Below are 25,614 nucleotides of genomic sequence, written 5' to 3'. Positions count from 1 at the left end.
TAAAGCACAACGAGCCATCAACAGGCGCAACACCTGTGTTTAATACTCAAACCTACAGGAGGCTGCACAAAATGAAAAAGAATAAGATCAAAGTTTATTTTTTTCCATGAAAAACGAAAGCATCTGGTGCAAAAAGACAAGACACCTCTCTGGGACTCTAAAAAGACAGAAAGAAAGTTTAAGAGAGAGCAATTCAATAGTTTATGTCTTATTTATGTGAAGCGGGCGGCTGACAGGCCACGCTGTTGGAATGCAGAATACGTCTGTTGGTTCTCCTCGGCTCCATGGCAGGAAAGAAGGATCGGTGTGAGCTGTGTAATATATGGCCCTGGAAAAGTGATCTCCTCCAACAAACTGTCACGGGAGAACTGGGATGGAGAGGCTGGGAATCCCATTGTAACAGAGCAGATTATAGATTTATCAGGCGCTGTCACTGCCGCCTTCTTGTTCTCCATATCAGCGTGTTGTCCCTGACCCTCGTCAATTTACTCTAGACATATGAATTATAACTAATCAATGCTCTCCACTGTAGTCTAAATGGGAAAATAGATTTTCTTTAGTTGTTCCTACATGGTCAAAGGAAAAGGTGTGACAAATGACATATCTTTAGACATCTTGGGTCATGAAACATGAGAGTGGGGCGACGCGTGATTCTTTTCTCTCGTTTTATTTCTTTCTTCGCTCGCTAATGTAACGGGTGGTAAATTATGAGGGCAGCCGGTCCTGCTAAAATTGGCATCATTTACAGGAAAACTACGCAATGGATTCTCGTGATGAGCGTCATAAAAAAAAGGGCCACATAAAGATAATGGACCCCTTTGATAGAAGTTGGGAGAGAAAAGATGAAAATCTGTTGACTGGCTTTCTTTCTTCTTTTCCATCTCGTATTTTCCTGACCCTTCATCTTGCATGGTAAAACGAGACCTTTGTTGGGTAAATCGATATTCATCTGTTCTCAACTATAAGGGAGGATGGGAGATAAGATAAGAATCTGCAAGAACTGATGCACTCATTTCAATAATTTTGTGGCAGTCTAAGACAGCGTGACCTTTTTAAGGGGTATTTAAGCTTCATGCATCTTTATTGATCGGACGGCCATCCGATTGGGTGTGCGCATTTTACACAAGGCAACTTAAAAACTGGGAGACGCTTTATTTTGATGGTCTTTCAGTTGACTGTAAGTAACACTAACTACAACATGTCAACTATCTCTCACTACTAGTATTAGTAGACTGTCTGCTTAATATCTGCCAACTCTTTATTGTGATGGTCCTCCAACAGACATTGACTAAGTAACTTTTCAAGTTTGTGGTAATGAACATACAATGTTTTGTTATTGTGAATAATTCTAGAAACTTTATATTATATGGATAGTTTGCATAGTTTGCATCAACAGATGGTATTTATCAAATAACTCTAAATACTTCAAGATTTAAAGTGGTCATATGATGTGATTTCTTGTTTTCCTTTTTCTTTAGTGCGTTATGTAGCTATTTGTGCATGTGTAAGATCTGCAGAGTTACAATGCTCAAAGTCTCAAACGCAAAGAGTTATTCTTTACAAAAGTTAAGGCACAACCATGCTAAAACGCTTCATTCAAACACGCCACCACAAATCTACATCAGTGTGTGTGGGCAGAGTTTCATAACACCGCCCAAATGTATATGTGCAAAGAAAGAAGGCGTAACTTTTATTCTCGCTGTATTATTGTTGCCGCTGGTGCCGCCATGTTGTGGAGACGCGGTGTTCAAACAAACTACTTTGTTTGGCCTTCCAAAAGAGCACACAATTGGAAAACAGTGGTTAAGATTTATTTACAACACTGTTCTAGAACAGTACAACCAAAATTCCATCTTTGCAAGTACATTCTGGCGCTTCTGACTCACAGACACCGCCTGTAAGTATGTTTTCATATTTTAATAATTTGCTAGTGACTATTCAAACGCGAGTTTTGAGCAGTATAGAGTAGCTCTTGTATGTTGTTGTTACGATCACAAATGCAGACATGGTTTTATGTTTACATATAGTGTTCTCACCCCTGTAGCGTGGCGCGACGCATACAAATACTGTATAAGTCATTATAATCAGTACTTAATTATGTCCCCAATCATGAAATAAAACATTACCAATCTGATACGTTAGGTTCCAGTCTCGCTGGAAAATTTGATCGGTCAGCTTGGTCATCTGCATTTTACGGATCAGATTCAGGTTTGAATTGATAAGGTAGTATCGACATTAACACCTGTCATTATTGCTTTGAGAGCTGATCTTCCAAATATTGTAAGGGGCGTGACATTTCCATCACACACTTAAGGTATTCGGGCCAATCACAATGCACTGGATCGCTGGCGAGGCATAGAGGAGCAACAATAACGTACGGTATGTGTAAAATAATTACTTTTATTAACCTAAAACCGTGTAAATACATTTCATTAAACCAAATAGCCAAAATAATGTTCTTTTTAGAAGTCATATGACCCCTTTAAAAAAAAAAAGTCAAACTTTTGTCTACACATACACCTTTTCACATTTTTATTTGGATTTAAACATACCAGCCCAGAAAGTAAAACAACAATCTATATGTTGGTTGAAAATGTTCTGATTCGTTATGATGATTGTTGTCTTAGACGACATGTGGACTTGAGATTTTCATGAACAAATAGGTATAAACCTCAGTAAAAGTGCATAAAGTTTAAATATGGCCATATTTCCGTACCAGACTGGATTCCGCACCGTACCAGACAGATTAAGTAAATGGTTAGGGTAATCATTTTTTAAAATAAATAAACTCAAGGTCCCATTATTTTCCATTATCTGTTCGATTCCTTATATATTTATGAAGAACATTCTCTCCATTCACTGTCCTGAACATGTTTTTTCCCCTTTATCCAACTTACCAATTTACTATCCATTAGTGATTCAAAACTGATTTTCCGTCAGAAATGTCAAAACATGCGCAACTGTGCCACACGCAGTGAAGCATTTAATGAATGGGACTGAATGTATTTTAAGGTAAAGCTAACAGCAGTGATTAGGTTTACAGGAAATGTTCAAGTTCATTTCAGCTCTGAGGTCAAGTTACTCAAGTCAACTAAAATCAAAACAAATGACATCATCGCCTGTTAATACATTTATGGGCATGAAGTTTTCAATTTCATTCAGCCTGTCTGCCATTTTTGTTGAGACCAATATGAAAATCGGACTGAATTTTGATGTACTGTTGTAAATTTTAACTGGTTGCTCTAAAAAATTCTACAAATAAGGTATCTAGAATTATTCACAGACCAGATAAACTACTTAAAATCAATAATGATTTTTAATCAGCCCTTCTCATGGTTTATATATGAGGTTTATTTATAAAATATATATTTTTAAAAAATGTATTTGAATATGTAGTACTTATTAAAGGGGTCATGACATGGTTTTTTTTATTTTATTATTATGTTCCCTTAGGTGCAATTATAGTATTACTATAGTTTTTTTTACCAAAAACTTTTAAAATGTAGTGATTTATGACCTTTTCCCACCCTGTTTCTCATCCTCTGATTCAAACAGTCTGTTTTGGGGGTGTTTCCCCTTTAAGAGTTCAGTGTTAACGCCCACTGTTATGATTGGCTAACGTCAGTGCCTATGCATCAATATTAACGCCCCCAGCCAGAACGTTTGCGGATTCGGCGTAACTGTTTAATAGCGGGTGATGCATGCGAAGCGATGGCTCTTGCAATGATAAAACCTTATTATGTTTGAGTCGGAATCAGAGGAAAATGAACGATCACCACAACAGCGAAGACTGGATCAGCCCGTGTCCACATGGAAAGTGAAACTATTTTGAATTAATAAAAAAAAATTAACCCGAGACACTTGAAAACGGATTATTGTTGCATAATTATCCAATAGCTTCATTTGCTAACAGTTTAACATTATTTAACTAATTCCAATGAAATGATAGGGTGTACCACGGACAAAAATGCATGCACAGACAGGCCATCTTAGAAGATGCAGCATTGATAAAGGCAACATTTTTAATTTTCTATCACATGTAGGCCTACTAGAAAGGCGACATATTTTCAAGATTCTCTTATACAAATGTGTTTATATTAGCCATGGTAAAAAGTAAGTTTGCGTCGTCGTTATTGAGCCCATAGTCGGCACGGACTTATCTTTGAGCAACCGTTTTCTGGCAAAGCCAAGCATCATATTGGGATTTTTTCCTCAAAACAGTCATCCTTAAATGTATAGAACACTGCCGTGACTGGGACGTCCGCAAAAAATAAAGTGCATCCATTTTTCCCTGACGACTGGATCTTTCAGCGTATTTAAAAAGTAGTTTAAAGTTTTAAATACATTACTTACAGTTTGCGTCATCGTTGTTGAGCCCAGAATAGACGGCACGGACTTATCTTTGAGCAACAGTTTTCTGGCAAAGCTCAAAACAGTCATCCTTAAAATGTACAGAACAAACGCTTAAACTAACACTGCCGTGACTGAGACGTCCACAAAACATAAAGTGCATCCATTTTTCCCTGACGACTGGATCTTTCGCAGCGTATTCAAAGATGTTGTTTGTCCACAGCCAGGAACAGCACATCTGCGGCGTCGTAATTTCCCTGTACACAGACCCACTCGCTGTCCGTCCACTGAACACTTGTGAGGCGCGCAGCGCGCGGGCGCGACAACGATATACGAAGTGAGCGTAGTTGTCTTGCGCTTTAAGCGTAACTGTCTTCTGCTGGAGGCGGTCATTATGCAAACGCTGGTACGTCACTTCGTACCGTGACGTCACTTCTTACCATGGATCCAGAACGAGCTGTATTTAGAGCTTGATTAAATAAATGATTCGTTTATAATGGGGAGGACGTCTTAAGCTATGAAACTTGCAGGACGTTTTAATGGTACAAAGACCTCTTATATACCAAAAGATCAAGGCAAATTTGGTTTCTCATGTCATGACCCCTTTAATACATGCTGGTAAATAACACATTATGCTGTAAGTCATCTGTTGTTGTTAATATTATTCCTTTAATGTTTACCCCAACATCTGGGGTAAGAGACCTCTCACAACTTTTGTGAACAACAATGCGATTTCACAACAATGCGATTTCAGCTGAGAGGGACCCAACCACCAACCTAAGTGGAACACAATTGATGCTGGCTCCCCTAAGAAATATAAATGCACCCCCAGCCCAAGTAGAGTGTCCTAGAGCCGTGCCTGATAGTGCTAATGATTTTCTTAGTTGTTTGTGGGTTTTCGATATTAAACGTCGTGAAATTATTTCAGTGTGTGTATCAGTACTTTTTGAACATTTTCAGTATATTTTAATGATTTTGTGATACTATTAACTGCAATAATTTTGGTCACTCTAATCGTGAAATAACATTTTCATACCTTTTCATCTCTGGTCAGTTGTATTATCTAATGTAACTTTGTCCCAAATGGCTTTGTGTTCTTGCAAATTTGTGGGCTCGCGGCTACCCCGTCAAGTATACAGGTCTGTGATACCTAGTGTGATCCGATTGTGAAGGGTGCTCAGGAGCTACTGGCATCAGGGCCTTTAAATAGAAAGCACAGGCCTAACTCCCTTAAATTTCGACTCTTTCTAGTTCAAGAGAATCCAGTTCCTGATAGCCCTGCTTTTTGTGGTCAAACAGAGTGGAGTTCTGAACAGACCCACCCTATGTACATATCCACAGGCTTACTCTTTCAAGCCATGATACCTAAGTCACATTCTTCCACTTTGGAGGGGTCTGCTGAGAGAAGGCTGGATCTCAGAAGGGAGTGAGATCAGAGACACTCCCTCTGCCTGCAGCCTTCAAAGCGTGGTCTGATAACTAACTTGAACCAGGGAGTTCTGCTTCTCAAAACAAAGAGACAGAAAAAAAAGACCCAACAGGGAATGCTTTGGGGGTACAATTGTGAAAGGAATACAGACTAGTGTTTTTCTGTCTTTCTCTCCCTCTTTCTTTAATAAAAAATACATTTCTGAATCTCCAGGGGAGCTGTGGATACTCTGTGCACACCAACCGGTTTCCCTGGCAAAAGTTGTGAGAGGTCTCTTACCAAGAGAGGGCTGTGACATCCATGGCCGGGCTCAAAGACTAGGCCTCTCTCCAAACGGTCCAGTTGACCATCTCTGGGAAACTCATGCCTGGCTTCCTCAATCAAAGACAGCAAACAAAGAGATCCGAGCTAAATGTTCCCCTACCGCTGGCTGGCCAATAAAGCTGTTTGCATTTCATGAACCGAGACCTCAACCAATGCACTCCACACAGGGAATCATTTCCTTTAATCATTTTGAAATTGCACAGCAGTAGCTGCCAGCAGAAATCAGCTCTTGCGGCTTTTAAGTGCACTTCAGATTGCTCTGTTCTTGAATGTCTAAGAGAAAGTCTAAAACATTCAGAGTGAATCCTGATCAGGGGTGTGTTTCCCAAATAAGTACGTAATATGCTACTTAACTACAATGGTATGATGCATTGATGAAGAAACTAACTAGCTAACATGACTGTTTCCCGAAAGTGTAGGAACTTTGTCGCACATCCGTCATTCGTACCACATTGGTTAGAACGCTTGATGTCTTGCAGCCGGCGAGTGATGACTTTAGCCAATTCATCGATTCAATTCAGATAATTGCTGTAAATAATGAACACAGTATCAGAGGAATACTTTAATAATTTTGATCTCTTTTGATAATTTTGTTTTTTTTCTTCATTTCCAGATGTTTCCAGTACTGCTTATTTTGCATAAAACTTTGCATTAGCGAAATTATGCTTTTAACAACAGATCGAATGTGATTTCAAGACAAACCAAATCGTTGAGCTATGTTAATATTGACAGAACTTTAGACTGTAGGCTTCAAACAAGGCTTTTGTGAAATGCACTCCATTTCAATATTACTCTTTGGCAGTACTGATACAATCTGATAAAGTATATGCAAACTGATAACCAACTATATTATTGCTATAGATAAAAAAACAAACCTTTTTAATACTCAACAAAGAGTAGGAGAATTGGCTTGGTCACCATGAATAAAAGTGACTTATTTACTTTCTCAATGCATTTTTATAGTGTTAATATGCATGATTCATCAGTTATTCCAATATATGCCTTTTAATTTTTCAACCAAGTCCCACGATTTTGACGATCAAATCAATTATCATAGAAGAAAATCAAGTTACACCCTACATTTTTCTCATTGAATTAACTGTTTCACTTGCTAATACATCAGCAAGTGTAAGTAAAATAGACTGTGAACAGCGTTTCACGTTGGTTTTGGTGGCAAGATGAAATAATGGTTAATTCATTTTATCGCAACCTCATTGCGCATGGACGCAGCACCATGACAGACTCATGAGATCGCCCCCTGCCAATAAGAGTGAAAGATCCTTGGGTGTCCAACAGGGTGATGAATGGTGGCCATTTGTTATGTGGATGCCTGGGAAAAGCTCTGCATCCCAATGTCTGCTGCCAGGAGCTTTCCTTTGTCTCTCCGACAGGCCTTCAGAATGGGCACACAATGAGTGGAGCAAGGTTATAGCCAAGCGACGGACAAGGACGAGAGAAAAAACAAAACAAAAAAACAAAACGAACAGAACAGTGTGTTCATGCGGGCTGGCAGCTAATATGGAGACTCAAAGAAAAGACCGGATGACTTTAGGATCTTGTTTGCAGTGTTCTTTTTGATGGAAAGAGAGCACAAAATGCAAGGCGGAATCCATTCTTCATGTAGGCGAGAGAACACGAGCGAACACCTCTTCAATGTTACTGTTTGGGAAGCGAAAAACAGGCTTCCTATACACAGCTATAATACATTTACTGCCCGTAAGAATGTTACATCACACATACACTAAGTGTTCGTTTTTCTACAAAAAAACACTAAGGGCAGTGAATAGTGAAGTACACAATCCCGTCGGGTACGCCAATAAGGCTATTATGGCCATCGCTCTTGGGGAAACTGTAAGCAAAACTAACAATGTGTTTTCCAGCAAGCAATTGCGCCTCTAGCTCCACACTGCATGCTTCCGTGGCTTGTGATGATATTTTGGAGGGAAGCCAAGGGATTACTAGGGGGGAAAATGCGTTTTTTTTGCTCTTGTTTCATGAAGCAAAGCGTTAAGGGCACTTTCCCATGTAATGGAGACAACTTTGGGGCTACATTTTAAGGAAAGGAGCAAAACATCATGGGAATACCTTTAATTGCATTTACTTTTAATCAGTAGCATTAGTAGAAGGCAATCTTAGGGTAGGCATTTGGGTATATCAATTAATGAATTAAAAATTCAAATAAACGTTTCACTCTAATGCCTAATGTTTCCACAATGTTGCTTTGTACTATGGTGGTTAAGAATTGAGTCATAGTTAATCTTTGTACAGGAAATGCAGAACCAGATCAATGTTGAATCAAATAGATGGAAAGAGTTGGCTCTACTTAAATCAACCCAAATAATTTCAGCAGGGCTATTATGGTTGACTAAAACTAGAACCATAAATTTTTTTAAATAATTTGTATTACTTGTTAATGTTAATTTAAATAAAATATAATATGATATAAGATATAAAATAAAATAATTTTCAATATATATATTTCAGCTAGTTGCCAAAGCAATGTATCATTTTCATTTAACAAAATACTGAAATAAAAATGTATAAAATTAATATAAAAAACAAACAAAAAAATATAAACATGACAAAAACTTTAACTAAAATTAAAATTAAAACATAAAAAACTTAATATCAATAAAAACTGTAAAAGTATATCTAATTAAAATAACACTGAATATAAGCTTTTAAAATATATTGAATTACTCACAGGCAAACTGCAGGAGGGCATCTCGGCTCAGGACGATGCCAATGCTGTTTTCAGCTCTGCACTGGTATCTTCCAAAATCAATAGCCTCACTCGCATTGTGTATTATTAAGTTCCCATCAATCAAACTGTAGCGGAAATCTGCTTCGGCGTCCACATTTGTTCCGTTGATCAGCCAACTGCAAAAGCAATGACTCAATTAGCAAAATAGAATACATTATTAGATTCTAAGAGATAAACAAATAAATAAAGATTCATAGACTGAGTTAACTAATTCACGACCACTATGTAGAAAATGCTTCTACTTTAGCACTTTTACTTATTGTGTAATTTATGGAACATTTTCCTCGAAAAATTATATGTATATATTTGGGCCTCTTTCTGTTGATGGAATACAGACATCACATAATAGCTGAAGAGCATGTTAGCATACAACCTGATGTGTCTTAGGCAGGGATATCGATCTAAATTACGATCCAGAACTTAAAACCACATCAGTTTCTGAGAACTCAGTAAGATCATTCAACCTCGCTAACACCCATAAACAGATACATTGATGAATTGCTGTCTGTTTCCTAAAGGTTAAAACTTCTGTGAGACTGTAGCACGTGTTGACTCACAGGACCACACAGTTTGAAGAGTATTGAGTAATATGATGATTCTAGCTCATTATATCAATTCTGATTAGGAATCCACATGAGGAAAGTCCAACATTGCATCATTAGCATTAGTCTAACAGAAATGCCACTCAGACAGGATAATAAGGATTCACAGTAAAGCTCCAGAGAAATTAAATGTCATTTATTATCCATTTAATAAAACCTTATCCATGATAATGAAATTAGTAAACCGTACCTGTAGGTCGGAACAGGGTTTCCTCTGGCTTCACAATTCATTATCACTTTCTTATCATCTGAATCCAGGGAGAAGATTGCATCATCTGGCTCTTGAATGAACACTGGACCAAACTCCTCGCTCTCTGGGGTCAGATGGAAGAAGAAAGGCAAAAATGCGGTTTAATTTCATGCATAAACAAAATCAATCTAACATAATAATAATAATAATACTATTAATACATGACCTGGATCTGACACACATGCAATTTTTCCCAAATCATTATGTTATTTTGAGACTCATTGTAAGCAACATGAGTTAAAACCCCTTTAGCTCATTTTGCTTACAATGATACTCGTCAATAACAGGAATTTTTGTAATTGTGTTTGATCAAGCGCAATAAGACACAAAAGAGAGGTCAATTTAGTATTGGCGTGCTGACTGTGAAGTGGCTTTCTAAAAATACACACCCGAAGTAGGCACAAAGAAACCCGCTTCACAGACAGCGTGGCAATGCCAATTTGAATTCTCTTTTGAGTCTTATTGCACTTGAATGGTTTGAAAGCACTTTAATGACTGATTGGCTGATCATAGAATAGGCCTACATGTGGACCATCTAGGGTCGGCCACTCTCTCTTGCTTCGCGGAGCTGGGGACCGGAATCCAGAACCCAGATCATACATAATACAAGGACAATATATGAGAGTAGTCTGTGGGTTCAAGCCCTGCAAGGTTTAGATTTACTGTTTTCATGAGAAAGACACTTCTGCTGCCTTCAAGTCCTCCTGGGAAGTTCCAACTTACGAGTTCAGAAATCGTATAGGCCTAACTCAATATTGCAGCCGTATAATCATAACTTGCTGGGCAAGTTCATATTTCATTCTCTCTTTTTAACTTCCCGACAAAGACTAGCCAGTACCACACAAATAAAAAAAGGAAAAAAAGAGCGAGTAATTGAGAGTGTAAATGATGCTTTAAAATATGCGTTTAATCATGATTGGGCTACCACAGAGAATGATGGGAAATGTAGTCTTGTCACACAAGCCTGCTGTCTCATACCAGCTAAATAAGTCACAAATTTGGCAAACTTTATTGATATTCCTCAAACAAAAAGTATTTGTAACTGCATACAAACTAAAATATGCCATAAACACTTTCACAATAATAAATACATTTCCTTAATTGACATGCCCTCAACTGAAGAAAGTAAAAACCATGCTTCCCTATGGAAATAATGCCATAGTGTTGATGTGTACTATATACAGTATTTACCCAACACCAATGTAGGGAAATTAATCTGGATATGTGGTCTATATATAGGCTATGTATGTCGGACACAAAATTATGTTTTAACAATGAAAAAGAGTTTTAGCTCATTCTACCAGTTGGATCTACACGGCAGACGGTCCACATTAGAAATCCTGTTAACCGTCTCATATATTCAGCCCCCAGGGTGAACTCGATAACATATCTCAGTAGAATAACTGAGAGTCCTTCCAATTAGTAACACTCAGGAGATCTGCTCCGTCGGTGCTCAGTGAGTTTATGCTGAACACTGGGACCAATCTCAAATCTCAAATTGTATAACAAACACACGGGACATGTACAATGCATGCTTTGATATAGTATTTGCTTTGCTTAGATATTTATTCTGCTAATACCATTTTATATATATGCTGTATAAATATATTCCGTTCCATGCTAAAACCTTCTATTTTTTTTTTTTTTTTTGGACGTTATCCTAATACCATCTTTTGGGCATGTACCATGCTAATACCATGTTTTTGCATTAGTACGTTTTTTTTCTTCATGCCAATACCATGTTTTTTGGACATACAGTATACCATGCCAATACAATATTTTTGGACATGAACAATCATTTTTTGTCAGTTCTTGCTTTCCCTGGGAATCGAACCCATGACCTTGGCGTTGCTAGCGCAAACGCTCTTCTGTTTGAGCTACAGGAAAGCCATTGTTAAAACCATTTTTGGAAATTTACCATGCTAATACAGTGTTTTTTGTTTGCTTGTTTGCTTGTTTGTTTGAATGTGTGTCATACCAACGCTATCTCACGACCAATTTGTACGAATTCGCACAATTTGTCTAAACCCCAGTGATGGGTAGGTTTAGGGGCAGGGTCAGGGGTAGGTCAATCATACAAATTCATACGAATTGGGCAACTCGTAAAACACGTACTTTTTAGCAAAACAAATAAGAATTTGTACGAGTGAGGTCGTATGAATTCATACGAATGAGTCATCTCGTAAAATAGCTTTGGTCATACTGATACTGATAAAAAAAAGTATCATGCATCATGCTAATACACGTACTAACCAATGTTTTTTTGTACATGTACTAATTTTTTTTTTTACATATACCATGGTAACACCATGTTTCTTATATCTTGCCTGTACCATATTTTTTGCACACATCATCATCACAAGACTATGTTTTTGGGACATGTACTGTATAATACTGAGGTTTGCTAGGTATGTGGTGGTGTTCTGAGTAACATGTAAATGCTATGCTACATGCATAGGGATATCATTCAGTATCATGGTATATATCAAAGTATCATGGTAGTACAATCAGTGTACCACAGTACGCTGTAGTACTTTTTTGTAAGGATAAAGCTGTTCACGAAATGATCAGGGCTGCATGAACGGCTCTCCGCCCCCTATTCAACATCCGCTATGCGATGGCTAAATCTGGCAAATGTTTTTGAGCAGGAACAGAATTAGACAACAGAGATAGAGAAGAGATGAAGGACCGGTGGGCGCAGAGTTCACACATAACCTAGTCATTTGCAGTGGCTTGGGAGTGAGCTATCTAAGCTCTGGCTCTATTATTTATGCTCTGTGCTGCATGCATAATAAATCCCAGTGTGTACAGGCTGCAACATCGCCACTGTCTCGAGCTGCTCTCTGCCCAGGTGTCAGCACACCAGCCTCATATCTGCGGTCTGTGTATCCAGGCGCTTCACACAACCGTTGAAGGTCTCCAGTACAACCTGCATCATTGCCAGGACAAAAACACATTTCTTATACATCACAGTCTGTTGGCATATTGACCAGAAAAAGTGTCACATCCCCACAAGAGAGAAGATATCAGATACGAAAGGGAGGGAATAAATTTGCTACGAGCCTAGCATTGAATTCAGTGTAAACAACAGGTAAAATTCCAAGTGACTTTAATCAAGTACATGTATTATTTAATATAGCTTAATCAATTTAATTACATTAATTAATACCACTAAAACTACATTATATGAACTAAGTTAGGTAGAAATAACTATTTAAAGTAACAAATTCCAGGTTACCATTTTTTGCAATGTGTTGTGGGTGTTTGTCATGCTGTTGCTATGTGGTTGCTAGGGTGTTCTGGGTGGTTTCTAAGTGGTTACGAACTGGCCCAGGTAAAACAAATCCATACCCAAGCCTCTATGATATTCTAGTCTCTGCACTCTTAAAATTAAAGGTGCTTTATAGGCATCTATGACTCCACGAAGAACCTTTAACATTCATGGAACCTTTCCATTGCACAAAAGTCTATATAGTGGACAATGTTCTCCAGATTATTACAATGTTCTTCACTCTAAGAAAATGATGGTTCCTTTATGAACTGTTCACTAAAAGGTTATTTGGGGTACTCAAAATGTTTCTTCGCTGTGAAAACCTCCTATTGGAAACATGTTTTTGAAGAGTGCAGATACGACTCCGGACCTTCAGTTCAAGTCTGTGGGATTTTTCCACTCTATTTTTTCTCACCACACTGAAAACAAAAATGTAGGTAGGTTTTACTTTTTGAAACAATTTTCACTCACTCAGAAATTGTCAGTAAATGTCACAAGTAATTATAAAGAAACTGCAAGCAACTTAACTAAATGTGAAATTTTTAAGTAGAAAGACTTAAATAGTATTTTCTAGTAAAACGCTCTCCGGTAATGTTTGTTTTAATCTGACTTAGAAAAGTAAGAGTAGTTTCTTTCTTTTTACAATTGATTTTTTTCTTACTTACTATTTTTCATAGTTTGACCACTTAGAAAGTAACAACACACCTCTCGATTTCAGAGACATGATTTTACGTATTGTGTCCATAGCACATAAATAATGTCTCAGTTATGTCTTCAGTTACACTCAGTGTTTTTTTTTTTTTTTTGGAAGTTAAAAACATCCAACATGTAAGTGACTTTAAACAATACAATATGATTTTACATCTACCTTCAAAACAAACCCTAAAAATTGTGAGAGAAGAGACCCTCATTTAGTCCATGCTGCTAAGTGCAAAACTGAATTCGACCAATTTGGTAGTCAGCTGTGTTTTCAGTGCATCTGTGCAGACAACAATAGAGTATCTTTATGTAAAGCAGTACTTGATTCACTAACACTCGGTCCTCTGGTTGCCTCTCGGCTGACTGTGGGCCTTTGAGATTAAAGAGCGCTCCCCCGCACAAACACTCCCACTCGGCCCATATGCTCCCTGGCTCGCTTCCGTCTCCTCAACACCTCTAGTCACCAGTCATTCTCTGTGAATTATTTACAGATCTGTGTAGTTTGGACAAGCTTTGTGTAATTGGGGATCATTCTCTGACAGAGAAACACAAATGTCTCAGACACTACAATAATAAGGGATTTTTGCATGAATACAATGTGACATGTTTTAAGATGAAGTCATGTCTGACATAAAGGCATTACACACACGCACACCAATATGAATTATGAATACACTTGCATTTCCATTCAAAAGTTTGGGATCAGTACGTTTTTTTATGATTTTGAAAGAAGTTAAGTTAAAAAGGAGTTATATTTCTATTCACGTGAGGAATGTGTCACAACACGCAGTGCATCGCACTCTGCTGCGCTGCCACAGACCAATCAGACTCCCTATCATGACCCCTGTCCACCACTGAAAGTGTCCGGACTGGACCTTGGAGTAGTGGAAGAAGGTTGTCTGGTTCGATGAGTCCTGTTTTCTTTTACATCTCATGGATGTATGAGTGCAGTGATGACACCAGGATACGCTGTGGGATGACGACAAGCCGGTGGAGGGAGTGTGATGCTCCGGGAAATGTTCGGCTGGGAAACACTGGGTACGTAAATTTGACATGTCTCAACTACCTAAACATTGTTACAGATCAGGTCCCTTCATGACAATGGTGTTCCCTGGTGGAAGTGGCCTCTTTCAGCAGGATAATGCACCCTGCCACGGTTTTAGGAACATTATGAAGAGTTCAAGGTGTTGCCCTGGCCTCCAAATTCTCTAGATATCAATCCAATTGAGCATCTGTGGGATGTGCTGTACTAACAAGTTCGATCCATGGCGACTCCACCTCACAACCTACATGACTTAAATAGCCTTACTTACAGAGCCTTGCATGGTCAAGCACCCTCTTACATCCAGGATCTATTACATGCACACACCCCTGGTCGGTCTCTAAGGTCTTCAGGCCAAGACCTTTTAACTATTCCCAGAACAAGTATTAAGTCAGCGTCGACTGTGCTTTCTGTGCTGTGGCTCCAAGGCTCTGGAACTCTCTCCCTTTAGCATTGAGAACTATGGTTTCTGTGGAATCTTTTAAAAAACACCAGAATTTTTTTGAAGACATCTTTTTGGACAAGCTTTTAATTAACAATATGGTTAAATTTTGATGGCATTTGTACAGTTTTGATTATTTTTTTTACTGTAAAAAAAAATCTTTGTAACCCTTCCTTGTCTGTGAAAGGTGCTACTGTATAAATAAACTTTACTATTACTACTGAAGGGTCTAATGCTAAGGCCAGATACTACAATACACCTTCAGGGGACTTGTAAAGTCCCTCTGTGGGTTGGCACTGTTTTGGAAGCACTCAAAGGACAGCAATCCCCCACCACCGATTATTAGTAGTTAACATACACGTAGCGACATACAAATGTCACGGTTTGGGATATCAGTTCATATCAGTATTTGCAATTCTAGAAAAATATTGTACCTCACTGCTGCATTACCACCTCACCATCTGTGTTCATGTATATCTTGCCCTTTCTCTGACGATACAAGCCATCACCCAGCACAATGAATTCAGTCTCTCTGTGTATGTGCCAGCCCTCAGGCACAATGTTTTTTACTGCTACACAATGCTTTTTACTGCTAGTGTAACTACATTTCATAACTGCATCATACATTTAACAATCGCAGGAAACTTTAAAGACATTTGGTGATACAATTACAAGGTTACAATTACAAGAAGATAAATATTTCCTTCAGATCACAGAAGCAGTTGACCTGGTAAATGCTCAGACGACATTGCCTCTGTCATGACAATCAACGTGCAGAGCACACATCACATAGGCTACTGTATGAAATATTGCTATATTGATTATATTATACATTGCAATCGCATCGTCTAGCAACGCAATACACATATACGCGCTCGTCACTCACGTGCATTAACACAGTTGACCATGCAGAGCATCAGGGAGAAGTTGGAGTGTGGGGAGTTATTAAAAGTACCCAATGCTTCGGGAAAAGCTGCATTTTGGAAGAATTTTGATTTGATTATTACGACGGACAATAAGCCAATTGGTCATGTGCAGTGCAAAATCTGCAAACATATCCTTGCACATGACAGCAAAAAAAAGGAACATCTCACCTACAATGGCATGTCGAGCGCGGCTGCGCTAGTAACTCTGCTAGCACAAGCAGACAGTTATCAATGCCCGAGTTCTTCTCGAAGCCAGTGCCACCTAATGCCAGATCCCAAGTTATCGACAAGTGTGTTGATTTCTGCTGCGAAGACATACGGCCATTCCAAACGGTGGCTTGCGGAGGATTTATAAAGTTAGCCCAGGAACTAATAAACGTCGGAGAAGCCTATGGTCGCCTGTCTGCTGAAAAGTTGCTGCCTGACCCCACGACTATCTCTCGCAGATGACAGGAAAAAGGCAACAACAAAAAGAGAAGTGATTGTTGCTGAGATAAAAGAGGTGATGTGTTCAGTTAATGTTGGGATGACTACAGACATGTGGACTGATGATTACCGCAAGGTCAGTTACATGGCGATCACATGTCACTTCATAACGTCAGATTTCGAGTTGAAGAGTAATGTACTCACCACTGCCATTTTCCCTCACGATGATGCTAAAACAGCTGAAAATATCCGCAAGGAATTGCAGAAGCAGCTTGTGTCAGATCTCAAGTTTGATCCCTCTGTAATGAGTAAGGTGGTGTGGGTAACAGACCAAGGTTTGAATATTGTTGCTGCATTACGACCTTACCGGCGCTTGGACTGTCAGGACCACATCTACAACACGGTCCTCCGACATGACTTGGACATCACTGAGCTGTATCTGGCAAGCCAGTTATCCAAGACTGTTCTGCAGATGGGAGAAACACATTACAGCACTGTATTTCTCGCACTCAAGTCTATCAAGGACATGTATGCTGAACTACGTGAAAAGCTGGAGAGTCGTGGAGAGGCCCAAAGAATGGCTGATGTGTCCCCAGATGTTCTGGATTTTTTGGTCGGTTTTCTCCACCCCTTCTACGAAGCCCAGCGGGAGTTGGAAGGTGATCAATATCCAACATTGAACCTTGTTGTGTTGTGGCAAGAGAGGCTGAAGCGTCATTGTCAGCCAGTAAGCACTGACATGCCTTATCAAGCCACCATTTGCGCGCACCACTTGGAATGGATTGGTAAGAAGGTCCAGATTCAGTCACTACATAAGCTGGCAATATTCTTGTGGAGAATATACAACCTTGTGGAGGTTGTATACAAAATACAACCAGTTGCGGATGTTTTGTGAAACTGAGAGAGATGCCATCCTGCAAGACGCAAAGAGTTGGATCGCAAGCTATCGAGCAACCGGTGGAACTGAGGAGCCAGCTAGAGATGTGACGTCAGATACTCCGCCACCTGCAGCAAAAAAGAGAGCCCTGTCAGACTTTGAATTGGAGTGGGAGAATGTCACCCAGGGTGATGATACAGCTGTGGAGGATGAAGTCCACATATACCTAAACCTTAACCCCAGCAAGGAATATGACGATCGAGATTTGCTGTGTGCGAAGACCATTCCTTTGTTGTCAAGACTCGCCCGTCATGTGTTGAGCATACCTGCAAGCAGCAGTAGCAGAGAACGCATTTTCAGCACAGCAGGGAAGATGCTGGAGGAGAGGAGGACATCTCTGAAGCCTTCAACAGTGGATGCTATTATTTTTCTTCACAGCACTCACAAATGAACAGTGAATGATGACCACTGTACGTACATATAGCCTACACAGTTCAACAGATTTTTAAATGTATTAATATTATTTAACATTAGCCAGTTGGCGAAGAGTTCTTCACTTATTTTTTTGCGGTTGGATCCTGTAGCGCTATATTCTCTAGTACTGCATGCTTATGCTTCTCTGACAGTCTGTATTAATATTTGTGGGCATGATGTTTCAGGCCTATAATAAACTTTTACCTCTTAGTAGCGTGTGACGTGTGTGTGTTTGCGTGTAGAGACAGCGCGCATCAGAGAGCACCCGTCAGAGAGAGCGCATCAAAGAGTGCGCGTAAGAGAGAGCTTAAAGTGATATTGATGTTGGTCTTGGGTCGGGTCGGGTCGGGTCGGGTGAAAAATTGCAGGCATTGTCGGGCTGGGGCCGGGTAGGGCTTAAACAGCACGGGCCACGGCCGGGTTAGGGCTGGAGTTTTCGGCCCGTGCAGGGCTCTACATAGTATGTACATGGTGTCACGTTGTATTTGGTGTGTGTGAACCTTCTGCCTGTCTGTACCTGTTTGGATTATTGTTGTGAGTAAAAGTTTGTATTGGAACTTTACAAACGCCCTGATCCAGAACACAGCCAGACCCAGGGAATCCTCACGTCATGCCTGACAAGCTTGATTTTCACATCATGCCTGACCAGCCTGATCTTCACGTCATGCCTGACCAGCCTGATCTTAACGTCATGCCTGACCAGCCTGATTTTCACGTCATGCCTGACTAGCCAGAGTTCCTTCACGTCATGCCTGCCGAGCCAGAGTTCCTTCACGTCATGCCTGCCGAGCCTGAGTTCCTTCACGTCATGTCTACCGAGCCTAAGATTCTTCACGTCATGTTTGCCGAGCCTGAAATTCTTCACGTCATGTCTGCCGAGCCTGAGATTCTTCACATCATGTCTGCCGAGCATGAGATTCTTCACGTCATGTCTACCGAGCCTGAGATTATTAACGTCATGTCTGCCGAGCCTGAGATTCTTCACGTCATGCCCGCCGAGCCAGAGACTGTTCACGTCATGCCCGCCGAGCCAGAGACTGTTCACGTCATGCCCGCCGAGCCAGAGACTGTTCACGTCATGCCCGCCGAGCCAGAGCCTGGTCAGCCTCTCCTGAACCCTCGCCAAAGATGGCTGCCACCACACCGCCTGAACCCTCAAAGCCTGTCCCTGAGCCTGTCCCTGAGCCTGTCCCTGAGACTAAGCCCATAGCTCTGCCCAATATTTTTTTTTTGGTCCTCGACCATAGTGGCCAGACCGGGGCCCCACGGAAAGGCCATGAAGGACGATTCGCCATGGCCGCCCGAAGGGTTGTCCCCACCATGGCCACCCGAAGTGTCGCCTGCATTGCCTGGCCATCTGTTCAGCCTGCTCTGCCCTGGTCTCCCGAACTGCCAGTACTGTCCTGGAGTCTTCAGTCCCTGTTGACCCTGCTGACCCTCCTGAGGAAGACTCCAGGACGTTAACGTTAACGACTTCAACGTTAAGTTTATTTTGTAGTATAAACAAATTGGCTGTAGAAATCAATTAATTTTTTTTATCTTGTATAACTTAAAAACGATTAAGATATTTTGATGATTTAAAGTAATGGAAAAACATGTGGCCATGACTTATTGATCATGTCATTATTTACAGTGTATCAAATTATAATATCATTTGACACATTGATATCTACAATGGATACAGAAATTCATTAATGTACTTCAAATTATACCACAGTACTACCGTGTCTAAAAAACATTTTTGTTATAAGCGCAACTCCACAATCTAACAGAAATACAGGCCTTTAGCCTAGTTTTAGAAGCTGAGACAGCATGATATTTCTCACAATTTAGAAATTATCAAGTGGTTGGAAAAGGCCTTTGTTCCTCAGGAAGAGAGGAAACAGTAATCTGCGCAGTCTCCTGTCAGCAGACTGGGTCTCCAGTGGGAAATAAAACACTCTTTGGAAATATACATTAATCAGAGGTATGGCGAAGCTGGAGGAAAGGACTGGTGATCTCTCTCCTAAATTTTTTTGGAAAAACTATGATTTGTTGTTGGACAAAAGCGTCAAATAACTTCCTAGTTTCACCCCTCAAAGTTAACAGACTCGTTCTTTAACAATAAAAATACTGTCATCATTTAAAGAGGCCATATGACCCCCTTTTATAAATGGTTTTGTTTTAAATATGTACTAGAATATCTTTTCATGCTTGAATGTAAAAAAAAAAAAAAAAAAGATATTTTCACATATTTTACATTATTGCAGCACCTCTCTCCCCAGTCTGTCTGTAACTTTGACTTTCCTTCCGAAAAGATCAATGTGCCCTGATTGGTCAAATGGACCAGTTTGGTCAACCGTGTCGAGCGTGTTTCAGAAATGTGCCCTTACCATAATCACGAGTTTCAGAAAAAAACATTGTAAAAAAAAAAGCACAAGAGGTCTTCTTTAATCAAAACACATGCCATTCCAAACCTGTATGTTTCTTACTAAAAAAAACATATGGCTTCAGAACACTTGTAATATATCATATGTAGTCGTATGGACTGCCCTAGTTCCAATTTGATTTTTTACTGTTCCGCAGAATAAAGAACACCATACAGATTTGGTACAATGGTGACTTAACTTTTGCTTGAACTATTTCTTTAAAACAAATAGGCATGGAAGACTTATCAAAAATAAGTGTGTTTAGGAGGGGACAATGCCGTAGGATGCAGTAAACCATTGCAGTTTAACTTTCTTATCTTTCTCTTACAGTTCTTCTGGCTGTGTGACACGGAGATGACCAACCATCAAAAGCATCCTTTCAATTTAAACAAAATCCTCAATAACAAGGGCCATTTCTTCAAGCGAGAAAAACCTCGCCAGAGGCGTCAGATTTCCTGCCTAGCGAATGCCTTTGAGAGTTTAATCAACCGTTCATTCTCTCACTATTAAACAGGGAGTGCTCATGGCAGTACACAATTTCACAGATAGGCTATGACATGTTTGAGTGCACATCATGGAGCCTTTGTATATGTCTAACAGTTGAAAAGCAATTATAGTAAAGTGCCTCGGTTTACTCTCTTCTATTGTTCAGCTCGGTTTGAGCAGGTAGAGACTGTTCAGGTATCACCTCAAACAAGGTCTCTCCACTGGCCCACACTGTAATTATAATGAGCAGACTGTGGTGTGGTATCTTACAACGGAAAGAAAACCAGGTCCTGACAGTTTATGCGAGGACAGTAACAGGGGTTAAGCAAATAAGCACTTCGAACTCAACGCCGATGGGCAGAGTTGTACCAAAGAACCCAATGTTCATACCCACGTGAATGTCAGATACAGTTATGGAGAGTGATTTCATGCCTAAATGGCTTGACAGTTCTGACAAAACAGCAGGTTTGGTTCACAAGCATTTCAACTGTATTTGAGCTAAATGTTGTGTTGATAGCTCAATACAATCAAACATGGTGTTTGAAATCATGATAGCCAACAAAAAGTCCAAAAAACTTCTCCAAACAATTGTTTTACTGGACATACAGTAATAACTAACTGCATGTATAAATGCTACAATAAACCAGAAACAAAAATAGTTTAATTACATAAAATAAGTAAAAAGTAGTACAATTGTGGATGAGCAATGGTCCTCCCTTTGGCACAATGTAAATGGAAGACCTGTCAATTTGAGCAGTCAATACAATCCAAGCATGTCCTAACTGTAAAAAAAAGTGGTTCTCTACACACCATCCCTACTCACCATACCTGAGATTAATTCTTAAATACACCAATTAATTCAATGATTGAGTTGAGTAAGTTATGGGGCCCTATTTTAACGATCTGAAACGCAAGTGTCAAAGCACAAAGCGCAAGTAACTTTGTGGGCGGATCCCGGCGCTGTTGCTATTTTCCCGGCGGGATAAACGACTATTGTGCCTGGCGCAAATCTAAAAGGGGTTAGTCTGTAGTAGCTTCATTATTCATAGGTGTGGTTTGGGCGTAACGTGAAATAAACCAATCCAGGGGCGGAGTGGGACCAAAAAATCTACCGGGAAATTTCGTAGACCACCGGCCCTACAGGGGGAGTGGTGTAGTCTAGTTTTTTGTAGTGAGTATACTGTTTTTAATATTCACGCGATTTTATCTGTGTCCATTGCAAACACAGACGCGGTGAATTTATGAATGAAAGTGTGAAAGTTCTGTCACAAAACGAAGTTTTTACGTATCCTCACGCTTTTTTTAGTGGGTATACGGAAATACTTGGCATTTCCTAGTGGGTATACGGCGTATACCTGCGTATCACGTAGACTACACCAGGAGTTATAAATCTATAAAATAGATTTAGATTAAGAAAGCCACCGCTACTGGTCACATATGGTTAGATTGATTTGTTTATTGAATTGCTACCTTTTAAGTCTGCCCTTCTCAACGCCACCTTTCCCTTTTATTTTTTGCCTTTCCATCATTTAGACCAGGGGTCTCCAAAACGTCGCTTGCTAGCTACCAGTACGCTACCAAGGGGCCGTTTACATATTGCGTCTTTTGCGCGCTCGAGTTCGTTATTTCAAATGTAGGCGCGCGGCAAGTGCGCTCATAATTGAAGCGACGCGCTCATTTTTTCCAGGTGCAGCGAGATGAAAAAAGAGAGAGGCTGCACAGTTTGACCAGCGGGCAGCGGCCGCACATCAGGCCGCCGGATGGTGTTGCTAACTTGCAATGTATAATTATTATCAGACCGGCCCTCGCGGCCTCAAAACAATACCGGCCCACCGGGAAAAGTCCCGACTCTCCCGATTGCCACTCCGCCCCTGAACCAATCAGAGCGTCCTCTCACATTCCCTTTAAGAGCCGGCGCGCTTGTTCCATGGCGGATTGCTATTATAACAGTGGATTTGCCAGCGCACGCCAGGAGCGGTTCACAGCCGAGGAGGCCGACGTTCTCGTCAGGGCCGTAAAACACAGAGAAGTGACATTGGGGATGATGGGAGAAACCCACCCAAATTAGCTTCGGTTAAACAGGCGTATAATTTGGGTAAATGTGTAGCCTAATCTAGATTTTTTTTTTTTTTTTTAATCTAGATAGATCTTTTTCCACATCTTCACGGACACAACAATGATTTCCCTCATGTGTTAATATTTTTCCTTGTAATAATGTATGATTTGCAAAAATGAAAACTGCTGCGTCTGTTTATATTAGAGAATCAAAGTGGATGCGCGTTAACACACTACATTATGGACAAGCACGCGCCCTTAAAATACCATATCACTAACGCACAACGCGCCACTGTCTTCAGACTGTTTTTTCCTGGTCAGTGGCGCAATTGCTTTCTAAAACTGGAAAATAGCACCAGGGAACTTTTGCGCCGGAACACGCCTCCTCTTTGCGCTGAACCGCCCCCGCGAGCGCAAGTTCATTCCCTAATTTACCGACGTGCGTCTGTGGAGGGAAAAGTCCGCTGTGCGCGGGTGCAAAATAGGAATAATACATGCGTCGGTGTACAAAGTCAATTACGCTGGGTGCAAGATAGGGCCCCTTAACTCAAAGATAGCTTCAAGTGGCAGATTTGCTAATAGCTTGCGCCAGCGCAAACCCTCTTTTGGTGTAAAAAAAACTGCTGTCAGGATTTATTAAAGACATGCAGTGAAAAATTAGCACTGAAAAGACATAGATACTTTTTTTTTGTGGCTGACCTTATTGCATAAGCATTCGTAGGAGTTTCCCTTTCAGACGCAACATTTATGGGAGGAGAGTATATTTAAATGAATCATGCATTATTTTATTCAAGCCATTATTTACGCCCCAAAAAAGCATTTCGAAAAACCAGATGCTAATCTACGCTGCTCTTGGTAGATTGCGTTGGTTATGGAAATGATCCAGCTGCGTCTGAGTTATTTCATTTGCACATCGTCAGTGGATCACGCGCAGAACTTTCCACTCCCATTGGTGTTTTTCGGAATTGAGCTCTCACGCTAATTTGCCCTGCTTAGAAAATCTGTACCTTTAGTCTGTTGGTTACTTCAGAATCGTTTTGACTAATTCAATAAGTGGTTGACTCACTTTTACCAATTCAATAAGTTACTCGTGTTTACACATCATTTTGACTAACTCAGTGAGTTGTTCACTCGTTAGCTCATTCAGCTGTTAACTCAAGAACCACTTGATCGAATCAAAGAGAGATTTGTTGATTCAAGAACTGTTTTCAGGGATTTAAGAGCTAAAGTTCAAGAACTGCTTTGCCCAATTCAGTGAGTGAATTTTTAACTGATTTTTTAAGTTGATGAGTCAAGAACTGCTTTTATCGATTCAGTCAATGAAGAGTTGTTGGCTCTGGAATCACTTCGACTGATTCAATGAGTTATTTTTGAGAAAATTATCTGACTGCCAACTTCTCATTTCTATTCATACAGATTTTCAATCAGACTTGCAAGCCCACTTGACTGAATAATCACAATTTATCATTATCACAAGCCATTTATGCATTTTCAACAGTGTTATATTCTGCTGTCTGGGCTCACAAATGTAGTGCAGGGGTCTAATACAAAACATCTAAAGCACAATGCATGTCTACTTTTTTTTCCACACAAGAAAAAAATACACATACAGGTATATTCAGTCATATACAGTAGGCTGTTATTTATTCTGCATGCCATATATGAGAAAATAAAAGTGTGTATAGGAAGGAATAATTACTGCTGCCCACACACTTTTATGGCTTTCATATGCTTTCATAATATTCATCTCTAAAACTTTTGTGAGGTCGCTTTTGTATCAGCTGCGAGATCACACTGAGCTGTGTCTCAGCAACAGCAGATTTACGCAGTGAACAAAAGTTGTGAGTTTTAAATAGTACCAGCTGAGAGCTACCGTAGAGTATGTGAAGAGGATGTTGTATCTATCTATCTGCGGTGCTGTGCGGCTTGTCTAAGGCAGCTTGTAGTCTCAGTATGGGGTGACGGTGAGTGTTTTATGATTTAGCAGCTTGATAATGTCAGAGAAATCAGTCATCTGAGAGGCACTCTGTGATCCGTCAGCCTCACCGGGAAAACAGCAGTCCTACGTACCCCCCCATGAGCTTTTCAGCATTACAATTCAACGACAACCTGAGGAGTGCAGGTTACACGGAGAGGAGACATCTCGCTGACAATTACTGCACCATCACAGTGTGCGAAGGAAGTGGCGCATACTTCATTTATGTGACGGGTCTGTTCCGGCTCCCCCGTTGTCTCCTGGGTGACCCCTAAACCGTTGGGAGTGTGGTGATCCGGAGAAGATGGCGGTACTGACTGCATCATCTCGAATGAGACAGTTCCTGTGACCCCGATCTGACCCAATCAGACTTCTTCATCTGTTCCTACTGAACCACGAATGAACTCTTAAACACTTCTCTGTAGCCAAGTACAACACAAACTCAATAACGTCTTCTTGTTTGGTGACAGTGGTACAACCGTTCATGAATATTGCTGTGCTGTACGTTGAATGCACCACTTGTTGTTCCAGCCTATCGTACAGTATATGTTAAATATTCCCATTTCTAAACAACACAAAACCAACCCAGACTGTGGTCGCTTAACTCATCTGTCAGACAGTTTAGTCCTGTCTAAGTAGGCAAAATAAGTTACAAATTGGACTTCGGGTCAAAACTCTGGCCATGGGAGAATAGATAATGATCAGCTTTAACCAACCACAAACTATGTAAAACTAGGCAGCCTAGCAAGCACCTTAATATGGTTTTAGCTGAATTTCCCTCAGCGGTTAACATATTCAGTGTCAAAAACACTTG

The 25,614-nt window shown here is 40.2% G+C and overlaps 1 protein-coding gene across 3 annotated transcripts in view; it reads right to left on the bottom strand.

The window, feature by feature from the left end:
• The window catches only part of cntn5 (contactin 5), a 314,849-nt gene that overhangs the window by 117,356 nt on the left and 171,879 nt on the right, over positions 1–25,614 (bottom strand). For all 3 annotated transcript variants that reach the window (XM_079621551.1, XM_079621552.1, XM_079621553.1), the window contains 2 exons: positions 9,660–9,783; positions 8,808–8,983 (listed from right to left, as the gene is read on the bottom strand). In XM_079621551.1, coding sequence (XP_079477677.1) covers positions 8,808–8,983; positions 9,660–9,783 — 300 coding nt within the window. The remainder of the gene's footprint in view (positions 1–8,807; positions 8,984–9,659; positions 9,784–25,614) is intronic.

This window comes from Phoxinus phoxinus (genome assembly GCF_949152265.1).
Source record: "Phoxinus phoxinus genome assembly, chromosome: 8".
NCBI lineage: Eukaryota > Metazoa > Chordata > Actinopteri > Cypriniformes > Leuciscidae > Phoxinus > Phoxinus phoxinus.
This window is presented reverse-complemented; position numbering and strand designations above follow the sequence as displayed.